The sequence below is a fragment of the Emys orbicularis genome, chromosome 5 (assembly GCF_028017835.1).
Source record: "Emys orbicularis isolate rEmyOrb1 chromosome 5, rEmyOrb1.hap1, whole genome shotgun sequence".
Lineage (NCBI taxonomy): Eukaryota > Metazoa > Chordata > Testudines > Emydidae > Emys > Emys orbicularis.
Window position 1 is genome coordinate 72,372,925 of NC_088687.1, and position 25,734 is coordinate 72,398,658.

Consider the following 25,734-nt stretch of genomic DNA (forward strand, 5'->3'; position numbering starts at 1 on the left):
GCAGAAACTAGGTCCTGTAGAATAGAACAGTAGTTTATACGTGTTATATAGAAAAGTCGTAACGTTACTGCACTATGTCTATAGTAAATTGGCAAAAATTAAGTATTGTGGACAGGGTAATAATATGCGCATTCACATTAAGAACTGAATAACCTTCATAATGTATTACAGATTTTCCCTATTGTTGTTTAGGCCTGTGCCCTTGTTCATATTAAAATATTACTACTTCTCACTGTTACAGTGTATGTGTGTGTGTGTGTGTGTGTGTGTGTGTGTGTGTGTGTAAATATGTTTTTTCAGTTGGCTTATAAGTCTTATTTTTTTTCATAGCTGTTGGAGCATAGGCAGAGATATATACATGTGCAAATCTATAGCAAGAATTTCCAACAGTAGGCAGGAAATAACTGACAAATATCAGAATAAAGCTGTTGAAATCCCTTTATAAATGGTCGTGTCGGAGTTCAAATGACTTCCTGAATCTCCATTTCCCCTCCACCTCCAATGTGATTATTTTATAGTTGATTTGGCCTTTTCACTGAGTGAATTTTATTCAGAAGTTACTTTTGATTTTTCAGTTTCTGTAATTAATTGTTAGATAAAACTGTAGGTAAACCTCAAATAAGTAATAAAAAATAAGTATGTGAAAATGTTATGGTTTTTTTCCACTGTGTTTAAAGAAGTAGGTGTAAAATAAATGTGACCGGTTCTATGAAAGTGTGTCTGTCTATCACCCTGGATTACTAAACACACCTTAGTTGGCTGAGATAGGATCATGTTGTTATATCTAAACTAGTATTGTTTGTGTGTCCTCCTAGTCCCTGAAGTTTTTCTTTATCTCCGTAGTTGCTTCACTATTGCTGCTAATAAAGGAAGAAGCACTGGTACAGATTGGCCACAGGCGGAGTATTTTTAACTACTGTGTCTAGCTTTGCACTGAGTAAGGTTAGATGATGTGGTGCAACAGTGTTAAACACCAGTGCCCCGTCTCCACCCCCACGCTCCCATTATTAGCACCAGTGCAATAGCAACAATGGGATTTTTTTTTTAAAATGCTGGATGACATTACTCTAGGATGTGTCTAGCACTAGAAAACTTAGTACCTGTCTTACAGCAACAGAATAGCTGCAAAGATGCCTAATACAGGGATCATGCATTTTTACCTTTGTGTCATGAAAACCTGCTCAGAGTAGGATCTTTCCTTTACCAAACATGTAGATTTTCATGACACCCTGGATTTAAAGCCTGACCCTGGTCTACACTAGCACTTCCGCCATTACTAACACTGATATAGCTGCATCATTTAGCAGCAGTTGCTGTAAAACAGGTCGTAATTAGCATCGACCAGGCCCTAGATGGTCACTGCTACGTTGTGCCACTGTCTGAAACATGAACACGTGACTTTGTAATTTAAAATAGAAAAGTTTCAACACAGCACAGGATACCTTTTGTTATGGCACATGCTTGGTGAAAAGTCTCTGTGTTTGAGATTGCTAAACTTCTTCCATACCTGGCACAGCATATATAGTTAGGTACATTTCTATTTACTTTTTTGGCCTTAGTCTCACTATAATACATACAAATGATGGGGGAAATGAAGTAAAATTGGTATGAAAAATATGTTAACACTTCCATGACCATTAGACAATGTGCCCAAGAATAGTTCAAATGCACAATTTGGAAGGGACAAACTTAAAAAGGAAAACCCAAAATTAAAAAAAAATTTTTTTTTTACTCATTTATCCAAGATGATTTGGTATTGCTGCTGGAACTCTGCCATTGACTGGGAGGGTCAGATGCCTGTATGGGCTAAAAAGAAAGCCTCAATGCAAAATAGCTCAAGCAGTAGCTCTTTCAGGGTAAGGGACGTTCAAAGGGTATAATAAAAACTAAAGACCAGCCTTAACCCAAACCTAACATCAAAACAATCTGAACTTAGGAGGAAACTATATGGTCAACATTCAAAAAATGAATATTCAGAAATCTGTAGTGAATAACTCCAAAATGTTTCACACAACTATATTGAAAATAGTCTGGTAAAAAAGAGCTAATCTGCTACTACTGTAGGTGGGGTAACTCTCATTTCTAGACCAAAGTATCTTTGTGATATGGTTTTACAAAATAGTCAGAGCCTTCAAAACATTGATTTTTTTTTCAGTACTGTGTCTCAAAATACCTTGTGTGATTAATCTTAAACTTCTGTCCCCCTCTTTACAGCCAAACAGTCTCCTTTTCTAGACACCACACGTGAAATTTCAGGCAGAAAATATTTTCAGAGTACTTTGGGGAGCAGGAGTATCAAAATAAATCTTATAATGGAAAGTAGGTTACAAATGTAACTATGATATCATGATCATTTCTAATACCAAAAGTATGCATCCATTATGGTGTTTGTCATACATACATATTCCATGAATTCAATAGACTCTGCAGTAAAATCTCTGGTTAAATAATGACCTAAATTATGTGATGAATGACACACTGTATATAATATTGTAAAGTATTTATATGTGAAATATACTGAAAAGGTGCATCTGCACATAAAATCACAAAGACATCTGGAGCGTTGAGACAAAGTTACAATTCCCAGCTGGGACAAGACAATTGTTAAGCCAGTAAGACAGATGAGTTTTAGAATCAAGACCACACACAGCAAAGTTTGATCTCTGCTTTGATAGGGGCCTTATTGAGGTTATAGTGCTGCTAAAGCAGGACTGTTAAAGGAGATTCACAAACTACCTTAATGGTCCTTAGTCTCAAGATTTTTTTATAGAAATGCTGCTTTCCTGTTAATTGCTCCTTCAATATGCAATGTAAATGGTCATTTAAGCAATTGTACAATAAGGAAAAATATGTACAGGATCTGATTGTCATCAATGTTGAGTGTCTATAATACCTATTGACTTCATTTGGAGTTCTGGGTGCTCAGCGCTTTTGAATGTCAAACCTACAGTCTTTACAGTTATGTGAATGTGAAGAAGTTCTGTATTTTTATTGTAAATAAGCCTAACTCCCATTGGTGTGGTGCTATGAGTCCAGTTAGCAGAGCCCTAGAGCTTCAGTTCCTCAGCTGCCTCCTGGTATGGTAGGGTTCTGAGGCTTGGTTAAGAATAAAAGTTGTAAAGAGTACAGCTATATTAACAGCTGTCAGTGGAAAAGCTGGGATTAAAACTCATGGTTTCCTGGTACGCAGCTTAGTTCACCTTTCCCTAGGTTGCAGAAAATTATGGGGGAAGTTTCATTCACTCCCTCACAAATGTGGGGGAAGGTTTGACAGAGCTGTCAAATGTCTGTCACCTCACGGGAATGACACATGATTAACAGCAGGCACAAACTAGGGCATTTAGATTTCTAGCAACCTGATTGTGGCTGCAGTTGCTTAGATATTTGAACACCATAATAAGAGAGACAGAATTGAGGCCCTTTTAAAAAAAAAAGTGACCCTTAATACTAGGACTCTTGCAATTAATATTTTAAGTTCAAATAAAATTAACAAATGATCCACCGGCACCCAAATAAAAATCAAACTTTTTTAAAATTCAAGAGTCTTAATTTCTATTGTGGCATCAGCTGAAAATAAGAGTACTAAGAAGATCACAAAAAGGACTTTACTTGCAGTATTTGCAGGTCTGATGAAATAGAGAACTACAGGAAATCTGCCATCCCAATCTCCTGACCAAAAAGGTTTGAATCCGTTGGGAAAAGCTTTAAATAAGTATCCAAACCAAATCTCCCAACTTCATTGAGGTTTTCCATCCCAGCAGGGATTCATGGCTTTATTAATTAGAGAGCTTACAAATGGTCCTTTAGCTATAATTAAGTGTTGTAACAGTTTAATATCTGATGTGTGTTCTTGCAGGGACTTTGCTGGCAAGGGGATAGACTTAAGGATCAGATATGCAAATAGCTCTGAGTTCCATTGGCTTCTAAAATTCCAGGTGACAAAATAGAGCTCAGTGTCTAGATAATGAGGTTGTCTCTTTATTTTAATCCTCTCCTCTCCCATCACCATCCCTCTGATTAAATTTCTTTCTTCTCATGCAGGGACCCTCTAAAACTACAACAACTGCAGAACCAAATTCGTCTGGAACAAGAAGGTGGCCAGCGGTACCATCACCACCAGCAACATCAAAACCCTCCCCCATCTCCTCCTTTTCCTCCTCCCCCTTCTTTCCAGGAGCTGGTGTCCTGCCAGTCTGTCACTTCTCCTGTGCAAATGAGCATTCTCAACTCCCACACTTCCCCAACCATGCAGTCATCCAGCACCTTCAACTATGCCCGGCCTAAACAGTTCATTGCTGCTCAGAACATCAGCCCTGCTTCAGGTTATGTAACACCTTCATCTGGGTCTTCCACATCCAGCCTTCCATCCCCTATGTCTCCAACTGCCTCTCAGAAACAATTTGGCAGAGCACCTGTTCCCCCTTTCTCCCAGCCATTTGCTCCGGAAGGGGAGTACCTGTGGTCTCCATCTTCCTCTTCGCCCCCTCCCCCTCCTCCACCAGTCTTTAGTCCAACTGCAACATTTTCCGTTTCTGATTCCTTCCCACTTCCCCCACCCCCTCCTCCTCCTCTCCCTTCCTCAGTTTCCTCACCTTCCCGCAGTCTTTCTCCAACTGCTAGATTCTCTAACTCCAGCCAGTCTCCAGCAGCGTTCCTCAGCTCCATGTTACCATCCCAGCCACCGCCTATATCTGTCAATGCACTAGGACTTCCAAAAGGTGTTATGCCTCCGTGAGTATACACAGCTAATGAACTTCTTACATTTAATTTTATTGTTTATTAATTTTATTGCTTCTCCATTTTTATAGCTTTTTGGGCTCTCTGCACTGTGGCTAACTGAGAGGGGGTGGGGGAATGACTAATTCTTGAATCAGTGGAAGGAATTGCAAGGAAATCTCCCTTCGGGCCAGAGGTCTTGCAGTCACTTTCATAAGGTGATACTTGGCCTCTGACTCTAGTGATTTCTGTACATGGAGGAATGTCAGGGAAGAAGACACTGATGAGAAATATCATGCTGTATTCTGCTTATGGAACAAAGCTGCAGAGATGGAAAATGAAGGGGCACAATGGCCTACTGATATTTGGTTATTTTTTTTTGCTCAGGGTGGGGAAGAGAGGACGTGGTGCTGGGGATTTGGAAGAACTGTGTTTAAAAAACAGGAAAAACACCACAGACTACATCAGCGCCAGATATTTTCTCTCCCTTTTGTCTCCCCGCAAGGCTAAAATATTGTTCTGGAGCATGCCAAAAGCCCAGAGCAGTTCAGTTTGTCTTTCCATTGGCACTAGATTCTCATTCCATTGTTGGAGAACAAAGAGAAATGCTAAAGAACAAAAAATGAGAATAGCTGGCTCCAAGGCTTATTTATAACTTTGTTTAAGGGCTTTCTAAACATGTTCACCGTATCAAGATAACTTGCTCAGCTATAGTTTTGGTGCAGTAGGAACTTCTGTTATTTCACTCCAAGGTATGTGATGGAAGACAAGGGAGAGATAAGATGGACACCAGAGTAGTAATTCTGGTATAAGTTTTTTTTAAAAAGTGTTTCTCTAGATTTACATCCTGTGTCGTCTTATGATATTTGATCACAAAATAAACAGAGTTAAGGAGAAAATGAATAGTTTCATTCACTCTTGCAGTCACTCTAACTTTGTTTTGTTTGCCTTCCTGTCTCCTCCTTTCCATTGGCTCCATTCCTCTAGTGATACTCAGTTCTAGTATTTGTTCAGGAACAGGTTTGCAGGTACATGCAGCCCTGGAATAGTGTTTTTTGTTTGTTTGTTTTGTTTTTTTGATTGGTGCAGCCCACAAAGGTCCCAAGCTGCCCTGGGTATTTTACCAGAACTCAGTGTAGCTGTTTGTGTGTGACCTCCTAAGGCACTTTTGGAAAAATTCTGTCAGTAACTCAAAGATAGTAATGAATTTGTCTGCAATGTAAACAAAACATTGTAATTTTAATTATAACATTTGGTGATGTTAAAAGATCTATTACATAATTCAAAAATCAACTTGTTCTGTCTCTTTAATTTTTAGTTTTATTTTTCTCTTTTCCTACCAAATTTCTTCTTTCCTGTTACTGTATGTTATCATATCCTTTCTTAGTTTTTTTCAGTGTCTGTTTCCCCTTTGTCTTGTTTAACAGTATTCTCATTCTCATCATCCTCTATCTACGCTGCCACTCTTTCCTGTGTTTTTTCTCGTCTTTCTTTCCCCCAAGTTCTTTCAATCTCTCACTTTCCATATTTGTCTTCCCAAAATTTCTAATTTATTGTCCCATCCCTTCTTGCCACCTCCGTTTCCCCTTCACTCCTCCTTCTTCTTTGTCATCTCTATCTTTCTATGATCCCCATTACTGTAGTACATGAGCACCTGTACTCTAATGTATTTATTCTCACAACACCCCTGTGAGGATATCTCCCATTTTACAGATGGAGAACTCAAGCACTAGAGGGGCTGAATGACTTGCTCAAGGTCACACAGCAAGTTGGTGGTGGAGGGAGGAACTGAACCCAGGTCTCCCAAGTTCCAGGCTAACACCACAACAATTAGACCATCTCTCCTATCCCTTTTCTTCGCTTTACTCACTTTTTTTCTGAGCTCTCACCCTCCACTCACTCCAGTACATGTTTGTTGCTTGCCTGCATGGGTCTCCATAGACAGAGCCAGTTAGTAGTATAGATGAGACTAGACTGAGCAAAATTAACTGACTGCCAATCAGCTCCAGCAATGTAGGAGGAGCAGAAGCTGGTCAGCTCTGCAGCCTGTAAAAGGGAAAAAGCCTGGATAATCAGCAGTCTAATCCTGGCCTATACTCCTTCCTATTGCCTTGCTATTGATGTCCATTGATTCTAAAAGGAAGACACTGTTTCCTTGGTAAGACACTGTAGTGTGGTCGTCTGGATGCTGAACTTGGAGTTGAGATCGAGCACTTGTAATTTCAACTCTGACATGCATCATGAGCAAGTCATTTAATTTCTCTGTCTCCATTTCCCAATCTATTAAATGGGATTACAAATGATACATTATGTGTTGCTGAAAATGAACTAGTCAAAGTGTGGAATGCATTCTGTAGATGGAAATGAGCAGTATCTTTATCAACATTGGAGAGTCCAGCATAAGCTGCGGTCTAAAGTAATGGAATTTCAGCTTTAAAATAGATTTTTACTACCATTGACATCAATGGGAGTAGGGTTGGATCCTTGATTGTTTTTTAAATACTTTACATTAGCTACCTTTCTTACCAACTGCTTTTATTAAGAGAGAGAGCATTCTTGCAGCAAACTTTATGGTCACTTTCAATGCCTTCCCCTCTCTCTTGTCTTTTTATTGCTGGTATTACTTTGCCACTTTCCTAGTATACTTGAGGATCATAGAATATTAGGGTTGGAAGAGACCTCAAGAGGTCATCTAGTGTCCAACCCCCTGCTCAAAGCAGACCAACACCCACTAAATCATCCCAGCCAGGGCTTTGTCAAGCCAGGTCTTAAAAACCTCTAAGGATGGAGATTCCACCACTTCCCTAGGTAATCCATTCCAGTGCTTCACCACCCTCCTAGGCTAGGTCTACAGTTGGGGGGGGGGATCGATTTAAGATACGCAAATTCAGCTACGCGAATAGCGTAGCTGAATTCGTCGTATCCGATCCGACTTACCCCGCTGTGAGGATGGCGGCAAATCGACCGCCGCGGCTCCCCCGACGACAGCGCTTACTCCTACCTGGGCTGGTGGAGTACGCGCATCGATTCGGGGATCGATTGTCGCGTCCCAATGAGACGCGATAATTTGATCCCCGAGAGATCGATTTCTACCCGCCGATCCAGGCGGGTAGTGAAGACAAGCCCCTAGTGAAATAGTGTTTCCTAATATCCAACCTAGACCTTCCCCACTGCAATTTGAAACTATTGCTTTTTGTTCTGTCATCTGCCACCACTGAGAACAGCTTAGCTCCATCCTCTTTGGAACCCCCTTCAGGTAGCTGAAGGCTGCTATCAAATCCCCCCTCACTCTTCTCTTCTGCAGACTAAATAACCCCAGTTCCCTCAGCCTCTCCTCATAAGTCATGTGCCCCAGCCCCGTAATCATTTTCATTGTCCTCCCCTGGACTCTCTCCAATTTGTCCACAGATATCCACATCAGATATTCACAGCTCATGTTTGTGTGTATGGTCTTCACATGATAGTTCACTCTCTTCTGCCTCTGTACTGGCTTCCTGTGACAATGGTAGTCAAAGATCTGAAAAAAAGAAAAGGGGATTTTTGAACTGCTTAGTCTTGTGTCAGAATGGGGGGGAGGGATAGCTCAGTGGTTTGAGCATTGGCCTGCTAAACCCAGAGTTGGGAGTTCAATCCTTGAGGGGGCCACTTAGGGATCTGGGGCAAAATCAGTACTTGGTCCTGCTAGTGAAGGCAGGGGGCTGGACTCGATGACCTTTCAAGGTCCCTTCCAGTTCTAGGAGATAGGATATCTCCATTAATTATAATTATTATTATAAATCTGTAATATAACCTAAATAACTTGTCACCCAGATGAGTTGGAATTCTCGTGGAATACTTTTAAAAGTGATACTTCTTGGTGTTCTGATTACATTAGTATATATTGTATATTTGTAATATTTCTTTGATGCTCTCTTCATTTGAATGTAATGAAGAAATATTATATTAATTCAGATTCAGAACTGGCTGGATTATTTTGGCATTTTTTCATCAAAAAATGACTTTTTGATTAAATTGAAATTTTCACAAATTTAGTTCCATGTTTGTTGAAGGTCTTAGTATTAAATTTTTAAAAATTGAAAATAAAAAAAGGAATTTTTTATTTCATTTTGGTGGGCAAAATCCTACTTTCTCTTACTTTTTAACTTATTTTCCACTAGGGAAAAAAGATTGTGAATGGGGAATATAAAATTCGGAAAGTGGTGGTTTTTTTCCCCCACTGAAACAAAACAATTGAAAATTTTTGAAAAATGTTCAAAAAATTGTTTTGGAATTTATTTAGCCAAAATATGATGAAAAATGTTGAATGAAATGAGAAAAAAAATCATTTATTTAAAAAAAATGTTCATGAAATATACTTACTAGTTTTGGACCAGCTCTATCCAAGATTCAAGCAAAGCATGTAGCCCCCCACAACTCTATTTCATAGGGTCCCACAGTTGAGCATGCAGCCTTCTCTCCATTTCCCCATAATGGATTTGCCATGCCAACTGGGTACAAATATGGACTAGAGAATAAGTAATGTGTCTAGATTGGGGATGGGGGGGTTGGATAGGGTTACAGACAGTGCTTAATTTATAGTTAGAGGTGCTGGGGCTCAAGTTATTAGGTGCTGGGACTCAAGCAAAAAAATTTTTTTTTACATTCATAACTGAGGCAGTAAGCCCAGAGGTGCTGGGGCTATGAACTGCCAAGCCTAGAGGTGCCAAGGCTCAGCCCTGTCAAACCCTGGCACAAATTAAACATTGGTTACAGACAAAAAGGATGGAAGTTTCCTGTAAAACAGAAGGCAAGAGAAACATGTGATTGAAGTAGCCCACATAAGGTCAAAGTGTCAAAGGAGACATCCTGATCTCTCATGAGTCTGACGTCAGCATACAGCAACTTTTATTCCACACCCTAATTCCTGTTTGCTCTAGCTCAAACAGGAATTAATTCACGGAAGTCCTATGGCCTGTTTTATGCAGGAGGTCAGACAAGATGATCACAGTGGTCACTTCTGGCCATATAAACTATGAATCTAGGAATGAATTAAGTGGCATGGAAATATGCGCAAGAAGTAATACACTGGGTTGAAATGACAATGGGATAGGATTCCCATGAGTTAGGGAGCCCCCAGAGGCTATGGGTTTGGAAACAGCGTCTGAACCAGTTTGTTCAATATGGTTTCTAGTTGGATGGTTTTGATGAGCTAGTTTGCTGCCAGTGTATAGATTTATAGTCTGACTGTCCAGAACTATGAGAAACAACAAAAACCTAATTGAGTAGATTTCTGGGTCTACTTCACAAGTGTCTGACATTCAGATAAAATGAAGAACAGTTCTGGATATAATAGTTCAGAGTGGTCTGACTTTTTCAATGCTGTGGGCCAGATGCTACTTTTGGGGCACCTTTGTGGGCCACATACAGAAATATCATTCCAGATTCTAGAATCCGATCTTTTTTTAGGATTTGGGATTTAGCCATTAAAGCATTTCTATGTAGGGTTAAGAAGTAATAAAATTAAATAGGAGACTATTCAAGATAAGGGTGCCCCCAGGAATATTTCAAATGGTACACATGTCCCTACTCGTCCCAACTCAGGGAGGAGACTCTGGCCAGGGCTTCACTGTGGTCAGTGCACTGTCTCTGCAGAGGTAAAATTCCCCCTCTCCACTGCCTACGGGAAGGGATGGGGTGCCAGCTGCACTAACCATAGGGAAGGCAGGAACAGGGAGCCATGAGGTGAGAGGACAGGGAATCCAACCTCTCCCCCCCACCCAACCAGCTCTCAGGCTGCACAGACCCAGCAGCTGCCGCCTCCCCTCCTGACAATGCCTGGGACAATAGTGCAGGCAGACCATGGCCAGGGACCCGCCGCCCTCACTGGGAGTGATGGGCTGGGGTGCCCATATCCCTGCCCAACAGGTGAGCCCCTACTGGAGTCCTGGTGCTGTGGGCTGGGAGGGGAGGGGACTGGAGGCCTCAGCACTTCCCTAGCTTCCAGCCCCAGGTGGTGCAGCTACAGGGATGGGGGCTGCAGCTTGTATGCTGGGGCTTTCCATGAGGAGTTGGGTTGCAGGGGGCTATGTGGTACTGGTTCCCCTGCACAGTCAGTGGCATTGGAAGAACTGAAAAAGTTGGTGGGGGCAAGCTTGGCCTGGTCGACCCCTGGGAAAAATCTGAGTGAGAAACATTGCAGTTTAGTTGGAGTTGGTCCTGCTTTGAGCAGGGGGTTGGACTAGATGACTTCCTCAGGTCTCTTCCAACCCTAAACTTCTATGATTCTATGATCTACCATGTATTGGCATTCTGTATGGTAGAAATTGTTTGTTTGTTTTTTACAAAAGTATTAAGCAAGGGCAGTGCTTGAAGTAACAAAAATCAAATTGTTTTCAACAGCAGTTGAACAATAATGTTTTCATATTTTCCCCCCACCATCAGCCTGACCCTCCCAGAGCCCTCAAGGGAGCCCCAAGCACTCCGCCAGTTCTGCTCTCTATTCCATGCAGTCCCAGCCCTTTCCACACTCCCCTCCCTCAGCTCTACTCCCCATTTCATACAGTCCCATCTCTTCTCCCTGTTCTACACTCCCACAGCCTGGCTCCCCTTCCACACTTCCCCTCCTCCCAACTTGGCTCCCCTTCCCTCAGGCCATTGGTTGGACCACCTCGTACTAGTTCATCATTAAATATTTATTTGCACAATTTTACTGAGAAAAAATGGCAATTGAATAAAATACTTAGTACTGCCAGGGTGGTCAAGTCACTTTACAGTCACTAACACTTTCACCTAGTGAGATTAGTAAGGGACATAGGGATCACTTTACCCATCCATCAAATGCAGCCACATTTGGGATGGAACACAGTAGTTTTTACCACCGTATAGTAACATTTAGAGAGGAAGTGAAGAATGCTGTAGTCAATTAACATTTTAGAGAGAAATAGTGGGGGCTGAATATTGTTTATTTCTGAGTTGGAATTTGGCCAATATCCTATGGCTCAATCCTTGTACTTGGGGGTCTCTGTTTTTCCTATTCTAAAGAACTCTACGTATTAGTAGATTTATTGGTCCAGCTCAGCCTTCAGCTATGTGGAGGATAACCCTATTAACTTCAAGGGGAACGATACATGTGACAGAATCCAAAATTGTGCCCATTTTGTTTTCTGACAGAAATATATGGAGGCTAGAACCTAAGTTTCATCAGCCATCACAACAAAAGTTTGATACAAACCCAGATTTTTCTCTGATTTGCACCCATGCACGTCAGTAAGTTTGGATGGGTGTCACTGACAGCAAAATTTTGGCCCACAGAGCGATTCTATAAATGCAAAGCGTAAACCACTAGAAAGAAAGCATGGAATTAGTCGTCTGACAATGACAGATGGCATCCCTTTCAAAGTAGAATAAACATGCATTTTCAGTTATGAATATATCAGTTTAAAAGGATCTTGACTGTAGGACATATCTAATTCTTTCCTTCCAGCAGTTGCATTCTTCAGTAATGTTGCCTAGGTCACTAACAGAGGAGAATATCATGATGCACAGAGTTTTTAAAAGGACATGACTGTTGACTTAACTTCATACTTGCTGTTCCTATTTAACTAAACCTTTTAAAGAGAAAAGAAAACATCACTTTGGAACACGTCTGTAAAATTAACAAACTGTATTTTTCATAATTACTGATGCTAATTTTAATTGCTGTTTCCATGCTCTTCAAAACTGTAAATCAAAGCGTTATGGGGATAAGGAACAATGCAGGGAGAACAGTGCAATGTTTTTGCCTTTACTTGAGCCAAAGCAGCTGGTCTGCTCTTCCAGACTTATTCTGTACATTGAACTTTGCCTCAGTAACTACTGATAAGCCAAATGTTTTACTGACCTCCAGGTTCCCTGCATCTGTCAGTGATGATGGTGAGCATCATAAGGGACAGCCACCTATGTACGTGTTGTCACCATATAACTCTCAGTCCCTCATTACGAAGGACATCCCCCACTTTAGAACACAATTTATTGCTGTCCTATATAAATCTGGCATTTATTTTCCTGGTGTTGTGAATTCTGACTATCACAGTTTGCTCAAACTGAGTTTATAGTCAGTGTGGTTTATGCCAAAACATTCATGTGTTGGATGGGGCTTCTGAGAGCCCCTTGCTTAAAAATCCCACCACCAAATTGAGGGTAAAGATTAAGGTGATTTCCCTGCCTCTGAGGGAGCTCATCTCATCTCTGTAATGTTCATTCATCCCTGCCAAACTTATCTCTGGGGCTCATGAAAATACATCTGAAGTGAAAGTTTTCTGCCATTGAAATGAACTGAATTTCAGCAAATGTCAGGTTTGGCTGTTTTTGTTTTTTAGTTTTCTAGTTTGCAGTCATAGGATTTGTCACAGGTCCAAGGGAGAGAACTTCTATAGGAGCCCTTTATGAAAATGACAATTTATCATTCTGCTAAACTAATGAACCCCATTGTTCTTTTGCCTTACAGTAACACCTAGAGGCCTCAGCAGAGATTGGGACCCCATTGGGCTAGGCACTGCACAACACAGAGAGAGCTCTTTTCCCAAAGGTCTTACAATGTGAATAGACAAGACAAAGGGTGGGAGGGGAAACAGAATCACGGAGAAGTGAAGTAACTGTCCCACGGTCACACAGCAATTCAGTGGCAGAACCAGGATTAGAACCAAGTTCTCCTGACTCCTCACCCAATGACTTTCCCAGTAGACCACACAGCTTCCTATTGTTAAAAGCTTCCTGCCCTATTGTCCTCCCTGTGTCCTTCATCTTGAGCTCCACGTATAGCTCTCTAGGAAGCTAAGTCTTGTATGGCTATCAAGGATATGAGCAGATTCTCCTCGGTTGTCCTATGAAACATCCATATGTTTTTTTTTAAACGGAAATTTTAAATTTAATGAAATTTGCACACGAGTTACCACCGAAAATATCTTCTTTTCATTCTTCTTAAAAGAAAATGACTAAATACAACCACCACATATCCATACTGTAAGGGACTGGGGCATAGGTGGTCTGGCCTAGTGGTCAGAGCTGGGCTGGGGTCCACACATCAGGGACAGTAGTCTTTGAGCAGGGGTCAGAGGGATTGCTATAGACCAGGTTCAGTAAGCAAGAGCTGGGTCAAAGTCAAGCCAGGGTTGGAGACTGGAGATCAGAGATAGCAGGCTAAAATCAGGAGGCAAGAGTCAGGCTCAGGATCAGGCTGGGGTCAGAGACCAGTCTGGGGTTGCATCAGGCCCAAAGTCTGTTTTGTTGTCCAGGCAATCTCCTGGGGCACTCTCCAGGGTTAAATACGGTGGTTGGCCAATCACCAATCACCGCAGGGTACTGTCATTCTGGGTCATTTTGGGTGGTACTTCCTACGGCGCTTATTCTCCACAGTGCTCGCTGGCTGTGCCTCTGCATTGTTTCCTGGTGTCACTGTGGGACTGTCAGCTGTCACAGGCTCTGCAGATCTAGGTTCTAATCACCCGTCCTTACACATGCTTTTGAACTTTGAATGCCAAGTTGTGCCCAAGTCACAAATATAAACCAAATATTTGTGTGAATAATGATGTCCAAAAATATTTTGGCAAACTTTTGTGGCAAAAAATGCAGGTTCAGTTACACTGAAATGTTTTGTGAATTTGTGTTGGTTTTGCCAAATTGTTCACATAAAGAAAAAAAAATCCAAAAATGTCAAACCATTTTGAGATTTTGGTTTTAGATAATTTTTTGAAATTTCCTTCAATTTTATTGAATAAAAAAAAAATCCAGACAAAAACCTTTAAAAAATGGTCAAAGTTGAAATGAAATAAAATGTTTTGTTTTGGGTTGAATAAAATGTTTCATTCAACCCAAAATTAAACTTTTTTACTTTTTGATACTCTGAGAATTCCAAAAAATCTCATTTTCGGTTTGACCCAAATGAAATGTGGTGTTGGTTTGTGTTTTCTTATTTTTGTTTTGTTGTTGTTTTTGTTTTTAATTGCTGGTGAACTAAAACATCCATTATTCTCAGTGTGAGAGTTACTTTACTTGTGAGTTACTCAAGGCTAAGTAAAGTACAGACCAAGAATTTTACATCAAGTGGAAAGACACTCGAGGTTGGTGCAGTAGCCAAAATCCTGACCTCCTGCATCTTGACCGTGGTTGCATCTGGAAGGCTTTATTTTCCAGATGCTTTTTATCCATTTCTTTTTCCAAATGATTGCTGAAGATGCATATGCAAAACATTTAAAAATAACCAGTGACTTACTGTCAGTCTAATCTAAACAAACTGGTGATGCACGTGCACTCTGTTGGAGAGAGGGAGTGTGTACTGATTTATTTACCTTGTTTTGTAGCTTTTTGGCCTACCAACCTGGCTAGTATCCTATACATGTTGTCCCTGTTGGCCAAAGCACAGAACTTTACTTCAGACAAATAATTTCTGAAGGGATGTCACATAAATGTCTGTAAATCAGTCAGAGAAGCTTCTTTTCTTTTTATTCAGATATTAATTGATTTTGTATATAAAAACAAGTTATGGTGTGTTGGTGGCAGGGGTGCTTAGTGCACTAGCCTTTCAACAATTGGAGACCAAGGTTGATTTTGGATAAATCACAAATACGACTGAGTTTGGCCTCCTCTCAGTCCCTAGTGGATGTTTGTTCACATCACATGTATTTGGCACGTTTGTCAGTCACTGCTCAAGAGAGACCCAGGACTGCAATAACTAGAGTGTTTCAGACTAAGATCCATGGGCTGTGTTGAGTAGGGAAATTCGCGTGTGTCCTTCTTCTCTAACTTTGGCTCCAGTCAATGCTATATTAATCTCTTCATTTTCATGACTATCTGTTCCAAACACAACCTTTACAATAATTGTATGGGTGGGGGGCATGCGTTAAGATTTATTTTGCCTAGATTACCAGAATTTCAGAAAGGGCTGGATTTTTTTTAAACTGAAATCAAATGTGCCTGCCCATCCTTGGAAAAATGTTTCACAATGGATATGACATAATCTCAATTATAGGAGCCAGGAGGCACTCAGGCCCAGATCTTCAAAGATATCTTCAAAGATATTTAGGTGCCTAAATATCTTTACTGATTGGGTCCTCAGATACTTGTGGTGATGAATGACAATATGAAAACCTAAATAAGTTGGTAATTTGCACAAGTGGAGTGGGCTTGATCTGAAACTAAAAAAAAGATGGTTGTGGTTTTTATTAGGTGAAAATGCATTTTAATTGCATGCCTTGCAGAAATGACAGTCTTGGGTGATATGAACCCAGTTTTTAGGTGAGTGGCTCCCTCTTTGTTGTTGAATCTCTGAAAAAAGGATCAAACATGCTGGGAAATATGTATTGTGCATACCTGGTTTCATCCTAGCTGATCTATGGGTAAGGTTGATTTTTAATCAGTCTCTTGCCTTTTTCTTGTTAAGATACTTTCCTGGGGGAAGTAGGTGAACTTTGTTACCTTTGTTTCATTTTGAGGGTATCATCCCTTAGTCAAGACTCTGCCGTAGGCAGTCCTTCATTAATCCAAGTGCATTTAATTAGCACTACTGAGAGGAGCTGAATTTTGGGGTTTTAAAACCTCATAGTATGTATGACGACCAAACTAAAAACATTTGTTCTTTATGTGCAGCTGCAGCTTCAAAGCTTGTGACCCATGCTTACCATAATTCCTCATTTTAAAGTAATTGAAAATACTTTACATGGATGGGAATTTTCCATGTGCTGGAAGCCAGAACAGACTTTTGTAAGGCTTTGGTTATAAAAGGAGAATCAAATTAATGTTCATTTGGATTTCTGTGAAACTGAGCAACATTGATGGCAAAAAAGAACACATCCTTGGGACTGTAACAACCGCCAGCCTGTTGCCCTTGTTTACTCTGTCAGAACAGTGGGAAGGAGGAGTGGAAAGAATCCCATCCAATGCGCACACTGTAATCAAAGCATGAAAAGTGTTGCTGGTTTGGCCTGCTTTCTAAATAAATGTTACAGTGAGTATTCAAAACAGGCTGGAATTGAGCCAAGGTTCCAAAATTCTCTGCTGTCAAAAGTTTCTGCATGTGAAATAATTAAAAGTAAAATATGTGGAGTGTCTATGGGCAGTTTCCCTGTGCCCTCTCTGGCCAAAAGAATTCAAATGTATATGCTTGAAGTTATGCATCTAAATCCAGATCTGGGCCCCTAAATAAGAGGGGGGTTTGGAGGTGCTGAGTTCCTTTGAAGCTCCCTTTGAAGTCAATGGAAATTTCGGCCTGATTTTGAAAGACAGCATAAAATTTTCAGCCACAGTTTTGTGCTGACAGTTATTTGCACCTATATTTTAAGTCTGCCTTTTCTTATTGTGTCCTACAGCTTTAATCCTCCCACTGTGCACTGAAAATCACATTAGACAAAAAATTCACATTCAAATGCACAAATAAATTAGCAGCATTTTGTTTATTGTTCCCTAGAATAGGCTAAACATAGGCATGGGAGCAGCCACGAACAAGAAGAAAATGCTCAGGACACAGTGTGTCCAGATAAGTGCATAGCGACGGTGAAACCACTGCAAAAGCCAGTGAATAGATGGTTTGGGTGACAATCAAAGCAGTAGAATGGTAATCACTTGAGGTGGTGGTCTGAACTGACTGCAACAACCATGAAGGGAACTGGTGTTGCTCATTACAGGGGCCATGCCTTGGAGGGTAAATTGTAAATCCAACGGTGAATGAGATGAGTGGGCACCACTGGCCAATGGCAGAGTTCCATTGGGAAGGGGTAGATTGTGGCAATGGCATATGTAATCCCTGATGGGGCCAAAGCTTTGTCTCCTGAATCTCTCCCATTCCGTAAGGGCCCACTTTTCAGGTCCCTGCAGTGTTATTTCTCTTCTGTCTTTGCTATATAATAGCATGACCACCCTTATGACCATACACACCCAATGTCTTTCTATTTATCTCCATTTTCTTGAAGCCATATTGAAGCTCATGTCAAAAAATGTATGTTTGAAAAGGTAACTTTCTTTTGGTGTACCTAAGTGTGATTTAAGAAACGGGGATAGAATCATCGAAGATCAGGGTTGGAAGAGACCTCAGGAGGTCATCTAGTCCAACCCCTGCTCAAAGCAGGACCAACCCCAATTAAATCATCCCAGCTAGGACTTTGTCAAGCCGGGCCTCCACCACCTCCCTAGGTAACCCATTCCAGTGCTTCACCACCATCCTAGTGAAATAGTGTTTCCTAATATCCAACCTAGACCTCCCCCACTGCAACTTGAGACCATTGCTCCTTGATCTGTCATCTGCCACCACTGAGAACAGCCGAGCTCCATCCTCTTTGGAATAGGAATAGATCATCTCCATGAGGGGTCACAGCTCTCCCATCTCCCCTTCTCTCTCCAGCCCCAGTCCAAAACAGTCCAGAGTTGTTACAAGGCATATCTATTTGCTAAGGCTTTTGAGGGCTGCTAGCTGTATACATTTTTTTATAGTTATATGTCAAAGGCAGGTTGCCTGAAGTAGCTACCTCCATTGTTTGATTCATGTTTTGTAAATCTACATAAATTTTGTTTATAAACATATTGTTACCCCCTTTGACTCAAGCGTGTGGCCAAAGCTCGGGGCCCTGGAGGTTGTTTCTGTTAGGAGTAGAAATTGATGAGTGAGATGGGTATCTGTGATGCAATTCTGTTTGTTTACAAAGAATGTACAGAGGCCTGTTTCTCTGAACACTGGAGGAATCAAATAGGAGATAGCTTCTTTGCTCACAGCTCCAACCCCTTTTCAATCAGCCTTGTCCCAAAAGCTCTCTGTAAGATTTTCTCAGGGCTATGCTCTGAGTGCTTGTTCAGGTTGTCACTGACTTTCTGCTCCTTCTCTGTATCCTGGTCCAATCTTAACAGTTAGGTCAACATAGCGACAGTGCTCAGGGGTGTGAAAAATCCACATCCCTCAGCACCACAGCTATGTCAACCTAATCAATCTAGCTACCATTGCTTACGGAGGTAGAGTTCCTACAGTGCCATAGCTGTAGTGCCTGTAGTGTACGCAGGGCCTCTGTCTGTTTCTGTGGTGTTTTTCTTTCTGCTTCTCTCTCTCTCTCTGTCTCATTCTCTCTGACATGCACATCTCTATTAAAACCAATACTCAGCCAACCCTCTCTCCCGTATAGTTTGAATTCCTGAGCGGTCTCACATGTGCCTTTGTTTTTGGGCAGTGAAATGTATGAGTTTGTTCTGGGAAGTGTGCCTGTCTTTTGGGTGGGGCTGCTATTGTTTTATAGAAGTGCTATAGTATTTCTTACCACTATCTTAAATGAAAGGTGGCGGTTACATGTTATCTTGCCTTGACCTCACCAAGCCTAAGCCTTGGGTGACCACAGTCCTTCCATGCGAGCTCCCATGTGCTGTGCAAAACTGAAATAGTGCTGGCACGGTGGCAGCATAACACCCCTCTTTCCATGAAACTTGCATAACTTTCTTGGGCTTATTGTAGGTTATACCTTTTTGGACATCTGTGTGCCAGTTAGTGCATGGGATGATTGGGACCTAGATATATTTTGCTAAGCTGCTTCTTGAATTTAGTGATTTAAAATATGAAGTTGTAGCATGTGATATGAAAGCTTTGTTTCTTAATGTATTGTTGTATATTAGTCAGTTGTGATTTGCTTCTCAAAATAGCCTGTATGTCACCAGCTGATGTGGAAAATGTTAGTTTTTTAAACAGTAACCTATCCATTTCCCCACTCTATTAATTTACTTTCAGTAACAGAATATAAAATGTTTCAAGCAGAAAGAGTCCAATTATAGTCTTCTGCATCAATTCACTTGTTTTCGTATTGGTTTCTGACAGTTCATTTCTACTATATCAGCTTAATAAACACTAAAATTATAGTACAAGACTATATATAAGGAATGACCTCCTGCCCCTATCCTGGAAACATGACTGCAGTTGATAGAAATATTTTCAGGTAACTACCTGATACTTGGTATCTCCATTTTATTATTAATTTTAAAAGATCCAGCACCAGCAGTTGACAAGTTAGTTATGTATTGACAGGAAGATGGACTGAGATGCTCTAACACAATTGGAATCTTTTTCCATCTTTATCATCTATGAATCCTAAATTCCAAATAATTTTAAATGTTCCTAGCAAGAGCACAAACCAGGAGAGCATGATTTTTTTCTATCATCCCATTAACATTTTCACAATAGGAGAAAAGTTTCACTTTTAAATAAAAATGGGTCTGGACCAAAACCCCAGGTCTAAACACCCCAAAGTGTGTGGATGTTTGGAATCTGACCTGGATCCAGTTACGTATTTTGCAAAGCGTTTCTCTTTATAATGGGCTACACCAAAACCAGAGATCCAAAAACCCTCAAAAACTGGGGTGTTGAAAATCCAGCACTGAGCCAGTATCAGAGATTACAGTGGCATTATGCTACTTCATCAGGCTGTAGATGGGAACCCTGGTATGCTACTGTTTTAAAAATGCAGAGGCTGACTGAAGTGTTCAGTTCCACACTGCTTGAACTGAATAAGTATATCCTTGTCTACACTAGAAAATTTAACCATTATTTTCAGTAGTGAATCCCTTGTACAAGTACTGAAAATGGTTTTGATGCTAGTGCAGACTAGACAAAACCATTTTCAATCACTCCAGATAGTGGGACTGAGACTTTCTGAAAGTGTGATCATGCTTTCTGCAATGGTATGGAGAACAGCTTTGTTCTTTGTATACCAGCATTTAAACAGTTGTTTTCCCATCAGGAGGCCACACTGTTGAAAAGTGCTTTCAGTGCTGGTTCAGTTTCCCAGTGTAAAGCAGGCTCTGGGGCTGACTAGTCTTTCAGAAACAGTATTGCCGTGACATTTTCCAGCTGTGCAAGGAAGAGAAAACTTTGTTACACACTATGTATTCACAAACAGTAACATGGGTTAATTATAGTGCTGAGGCTACACCACTCTAGTTAAGATTGCATCATAACTTCTCCTTAAATGTTGACTTTCTAAGGGGTCTCTACTGCAAATAGACACCTGGGGCCTGTGCCACCTGACTTGGGCTCACAATAAGGGGCTGTTTAATTGTGGTGTAGACGTTCAGGCTCATGCTGCCTGCCACCTGAGCTCTGGGACTTTCCCACCTTGCAGGGTCCTAGAGCCTGGGCTCTAGCCAAAGCCCAAACATTTATACTGCAGCTAAACAGAGCCTTAGCTTGAGCCCTGTGAGCTTGAGTCAGTTGGCATGGGCCAAGCCAGGGGCTTTTAATTGCAGTGTAGACATACCCTAAGTCCTTTAAAATCAACATGCTTAGTCAGATTCCTTTGATATTTGGTGTGCCTCAGGAGAGTACGGGATATGGTTAGTGATCCTAATTTGGGATCATATAAACTGGGGTTAAAGAGACATACGATCCTCCAAAACATTTTCCAAAATGTTTTTAAATTTCTTTTTTGCAGAGCAAGGGGTCAAACTATTGATGTGGTGTGAGTCAAAATGGGCTCAATCTGTCATGTTTTACCCAAGGCAGTGCATGGCATCCACTAAATCTTTGGGAGATTAAACTGAGCATGGTATTTAAGGAGATGTTCACTTCTTTGCTTGCGCAGATGTGCAGTCTGGAGGGATTACAGTGCATATGCACCAGTAAAGAAAAAAAACATGATAGCATTTCTATGCAGCTATTTTATATTTGCCTGGGTAGTTTGAGGGAACATGCTAATGCCTTTGCCCCCGTGAACACCCAACCGTTGATGTATCTAATCCAAACTTTGTACACCTGTACAATAAAGATTTAATAACTCATGTTGCTTGATACATGAGTTCTCTGTTGTAACGTGTTTTTAATTTATGGGGAGGCTTACTGTGAACACAGTAGAATAGTCAGCAGGCAGTCTGACCAACATTTTTGTTATGGGGAGGAGCTAGAGGACTTCTGAGGGGAGGTAGGGACCGGGAAAGAGAGAGGGGTTGCAGCTGCAGAAGGGGTGGGAAATGGAAACAGGTGGTAGGCAAGCCTTGGATTGGTGGTTTTTGAGAAAATCTGTACTTTACTAGCCTCTGCTTGCAGTGTGTGTGTGTGGGGGGGGAGCTAAATTGTAGGGGGGAACACAGTGAATGGGTCAGAGCCATAGCTTGGGGGGACCACTTAAGCCGGGCTGGTGGTGCCCAGCCTATGAGAGGCAGTGCTGGCTGTTTCAGTATGCAAATTGTGGGACATGATATGAACAGCTGCCTAAATGACTACTAACTTCTACCAATAACGTATCTTTTCCTAGGCAATTCAGTGGCAAAACTCTACATTAACACAGAGTTAAAGTTGCTTGGTGGTATGTCACCACCTTGCAGAATGCTCAGTTAAGTAAAACTCAAACTTCTGAAAACCTTCAACCCGGCCCTCTTTCAGCAGGGCCCCAATATGTCCTGTTAAATACATATCTTTACTCTGCCAACCCTACAGGTGCTGAAATGTGCAAGCTCTTCATCTTGTTTTACTACCATTCGCTCTGACCCAGAGGAATGGCCTGAGAAAAAGTTAGAGATCAAAGACAAAACGAGGCTGGGGGCTGTAAGCTAAGAAACTGCTCCTTTTGTTTTTGGTTTCTCCTGCATTTGGAGAAGCAGAACTTGATACCTCTTTGTAAATAAACAAAGTTGCATCAAAAAAAATACCAGACTCCATCAATTTGTACTTCCAATTGGAATGTCCCCAGGGCCCTGAAATTTGACCACCCATTCAGGTCGAAAAGGGGCAACAATATGTACAGTGCACACCCCCCTTTCCCTTTCACTCTTGCTCAACTAGTCATGCCTTCTTTACAGGCGCTGTTATCATGTTTGTTGTATTGTCATCGCTAACTTTGCTTGCTATTTTGTGTATGTGTTATGTTGGCACCCACTTCAGCACCATTTCAACTCCTATTTGAACTAATGCTTGAGAAAAAAATCCAAAACAAACATTTAAACTTTTGCCATAGAACTGACCCTCAGATCACAACAAAGTGAGTTAGAAGAACAATTGTACGACTTCAACTAAGCTTCTGCATTATTATTGATAACTGTGGTAACAACTGTGGTAACAACACGAAGAATATAGTTAAAAAAAAAATTAGAATATCAGGTTCACAGCTTGAATTTCATGAGTTTGGACAGGGTAGGTGAGATCCTGACCCTACTAAAGTCAATGTCAAAAACTCATTGACTTCAGTAAGGGCAGGATTTTACCCAGATATTTTAAAATTTTAATGGTTTAATAAAAAACATTACTTTCTTGTATTGTGTTGCAGGGGATTTCCAAAGAAAACAGGCAGAACTGCTAGGATAGCATCTGACGAAGAGATTCAAGGGACAAAAGATGCTGTCATACAAGACCTGGAAAGAAAACTTCGTTTCAAGGAAGAACTTTTGAACAATGGCCAGCCGGTATTTAAACCTAACATGTAACTGGGGCATTGGGCATAGTTTCTCAGATAATTTATTATTTGTATTACAATAGTGCCCAGAGGCTCCATCAGGATTAGGGCCATTGCACTAGGCATAGTCCCTGCCTCAAAAACCTTACAATCTAATTTTAAGACAAGACAAAACAAGTGGGTGTAACAAACAATTGGAAGAAATGCTGATAGGAAGCATGTGGTTACAGATTAGCCATGTGCACATCTACAGGGTTTTGAGCCAATTATTTCTCTATGCATTGTAAGACGTAAATAAAATTAGTCTCTAATTTACCTTTGAGAAAGTTCACCTGTTGTTCAGACACACCAACTTTCCCAAACCTTGTGTGAATTTTTCAGTTAAGGGATTGTTTTAAATGTCTTTGAAACCTTAGTAGTCTAAGAATCAGCTATTGACATCTTTCTTGTGATTTATTTTAAATAATGAAGGTTACTTAAATGCTGTAGATTATCATCCCCATTTTGTAAATGAGGGGCAAAATTTCCAAAAGCGTCTAAGTGATATAGAAGTCATTGAAATCTCATTGATAATCAACAGATCTTAGGTTTCTTGGGGTATGTCTACACTGGAAAAAAAAAAAGACCTATGGCAGCGAGTCTCAGAGCCTAGGTCAATTCAGGTTATGGGGCTAAAAATAGCAGTGTAGATGTTCTCACTTGGGCTGGAGCCTGGGCTTTGAGACCTGCTGTTCCTGCTTGTTTCTCCTCTGAGGTGGTAATTGTGTTTGGGAGTGTAATTGCTTTCTGTGGAAATTATGTTGATGACACAAATAAGAGTAATAACTTAAGAGGAGATGGATTTTTAAGAAATAAAGATCCTGTTTTCATCTCAGCAATACATTTGAGCAGTACAGAAAATATGACACAGAAGCTAACTTATTGCTAAACTGAATGATTCTCAGATTTTCCCATGGGAACACTGGTTGTTCTTTAAGTTACCTGCTGTGTGGTTTTTAAAAGAGAAAAAATAACTTTCCTTTACTTCCCCTTCCCCTTCTCCACTTTCCTTTCCTCCCACCCCCTTTTTTTGTTTTATTTTGGTTCAGAGGTTAACATATGAGGAGAAGATGGCACGTCGACTACTGGGTGCTGACAATGCTGCAACTGTCTTTAATATACAGGAACCAGACGAAGAGCCCACTACACAGGTGCTACATAACTCTGCACTTGCACAGTAAAATAATCATTTCCTTTTCATTGTTCCTTTCAGACAACATTCTACTAGAGAGCTCCATATGGTAGGATAGCTACACACAAGACAGGACGGATTTGACTAAAGAAGTTGTGAGTTATACACAAAAGCAATCAAGTGGAGAATGCCATGCTTATTGCTCAGTTTTTCCACACTGAATAAGATGAAAGGGTTCTCAAATGTCTGCTTCCCACTTTGAGCTTCATTTCTTTTTATCCTATCCTATCCTATCCTGACCCTTCAGTTTCTCAAGGCAAAAATACATCCTCTGTTATCTTGAGACTAACTTGTCTTTTATGCATGTAATCTGTACTGTTGTGTGCAAACCAAAATCAGAAGTGTAGCAGAAAGTCTGTTTAAAAAGCCAAGTAACCCATTTTCCATTTTTGCTCTGTTGCCAGTGTTGCTGTTCAGCCATTCATTTGTTTATGTTACCACATGCAGTACTTTCTTCTGAAAGAACTCCCAGAAATTGTAGTGGATTCCTCTTGATCTTCTTACTGCTAGCCTTCATTTTCTTTTTGCCCTTACAGGAAGCTTGCTCTCTTGATGCTTCTATAATGAGTCCTGTGGATAATCAAAAGGTTTTCATCTTTCTTCTTTCTTGCTTTTTTTATCTATTGACTTTTTGTCTCCTGTACCTTTCACCTTTACCCTCCTTCTTTAATAACACTGCAGTGGTCAAACATTAATAACTTATTTCTGGGTGCATTTACACACATGGTGTTTAATTTAATATTTAGTAAGCAACTGCAGACAGTTTAACTTTAACAACACTACCATTATAGCTCTCTGTACAAATGTCTTTCCCCAGTAATTCTGAGATCCATTGACGCAAGATGCTTTGCATCCTGCATTGGCTCATCTAAGTAATGTAGAATGAGATAATTGGATAAAATTTCATGGGGAAATTTGTAAAGAAATAGGTAAAAATGTTTGTTATAACCAAAATCCAACTTTTCTCTCACTTTTTTCCTGCACAAAGTGATCATTATTTTCTATAACCAAGTCAGGGGGTAGCGATGAGGGGCTTAATGTCATCAGCCAGATCAAATTAATTTGTAGAGGGAGGATCTGTGTAAGGAGACTTTACATGAGATACCAATAGTAATAAGAAAAAGAATGGTTAGAAAGAATATAAAACCTACAAAAGGGTGTTCTAGTTTCTACAGCCTAAGAAAATCAATGATAAATAAAGATTTCTGCTGCTCTCTAGTCTTCAGTTCACTTACCATAAAGCCCACCTCAAATATGTCTAGATGCAGAGTATGGGTACAAATCAGTAGACGTGAGAAAAATATGGCAGTTGTCGTCATATGCCATATGTTTATTTCACACTAAACATTCCCTATATATATATATAGGGAATGTTTAGTGTGAAATAAACAATATACTGTATTGTGTGTGTGTCACTGTTTTTTAAGC

At 40.5% G+C, this 25,734-nt stretch overlaps 1 protein-coding gene across 2 annotated transcripts in view; it reads left to right on the top strand.

Annotated features, from left to right (window-relative positions):
* Positions 1–25,734, top strand: part of PALLD (palladin, cytoskeletal associated protein) — a 308,674-nt gene that overhangs the window by 243,864 nt on the left and 39,076 nt on the right. The window contains exons 10-13 of one of the 2 annotated variants that reach the window (XM_065404625.1): positions 4,042–4,731; positions 22,950–23,085; positions 24,164–24,265; positions 24,843–24,893. In XM_065404625.1, the coding sequence (XP_065260697.1) occupies positions 4,042–4,731; positions 22,950–23,085; positions 24,164–24,265; positions 24,843–24,893 (979 nt within the window). The remainder of the gene's footprint in view (positions 1–4,041; positions 4,732–22,949; positions 23,086–24,163; positions 24,266–24,842; positions 24,894–25,734) is intronic. The other variant, XM_065404626.1, reaches the window with a different exon arrangement.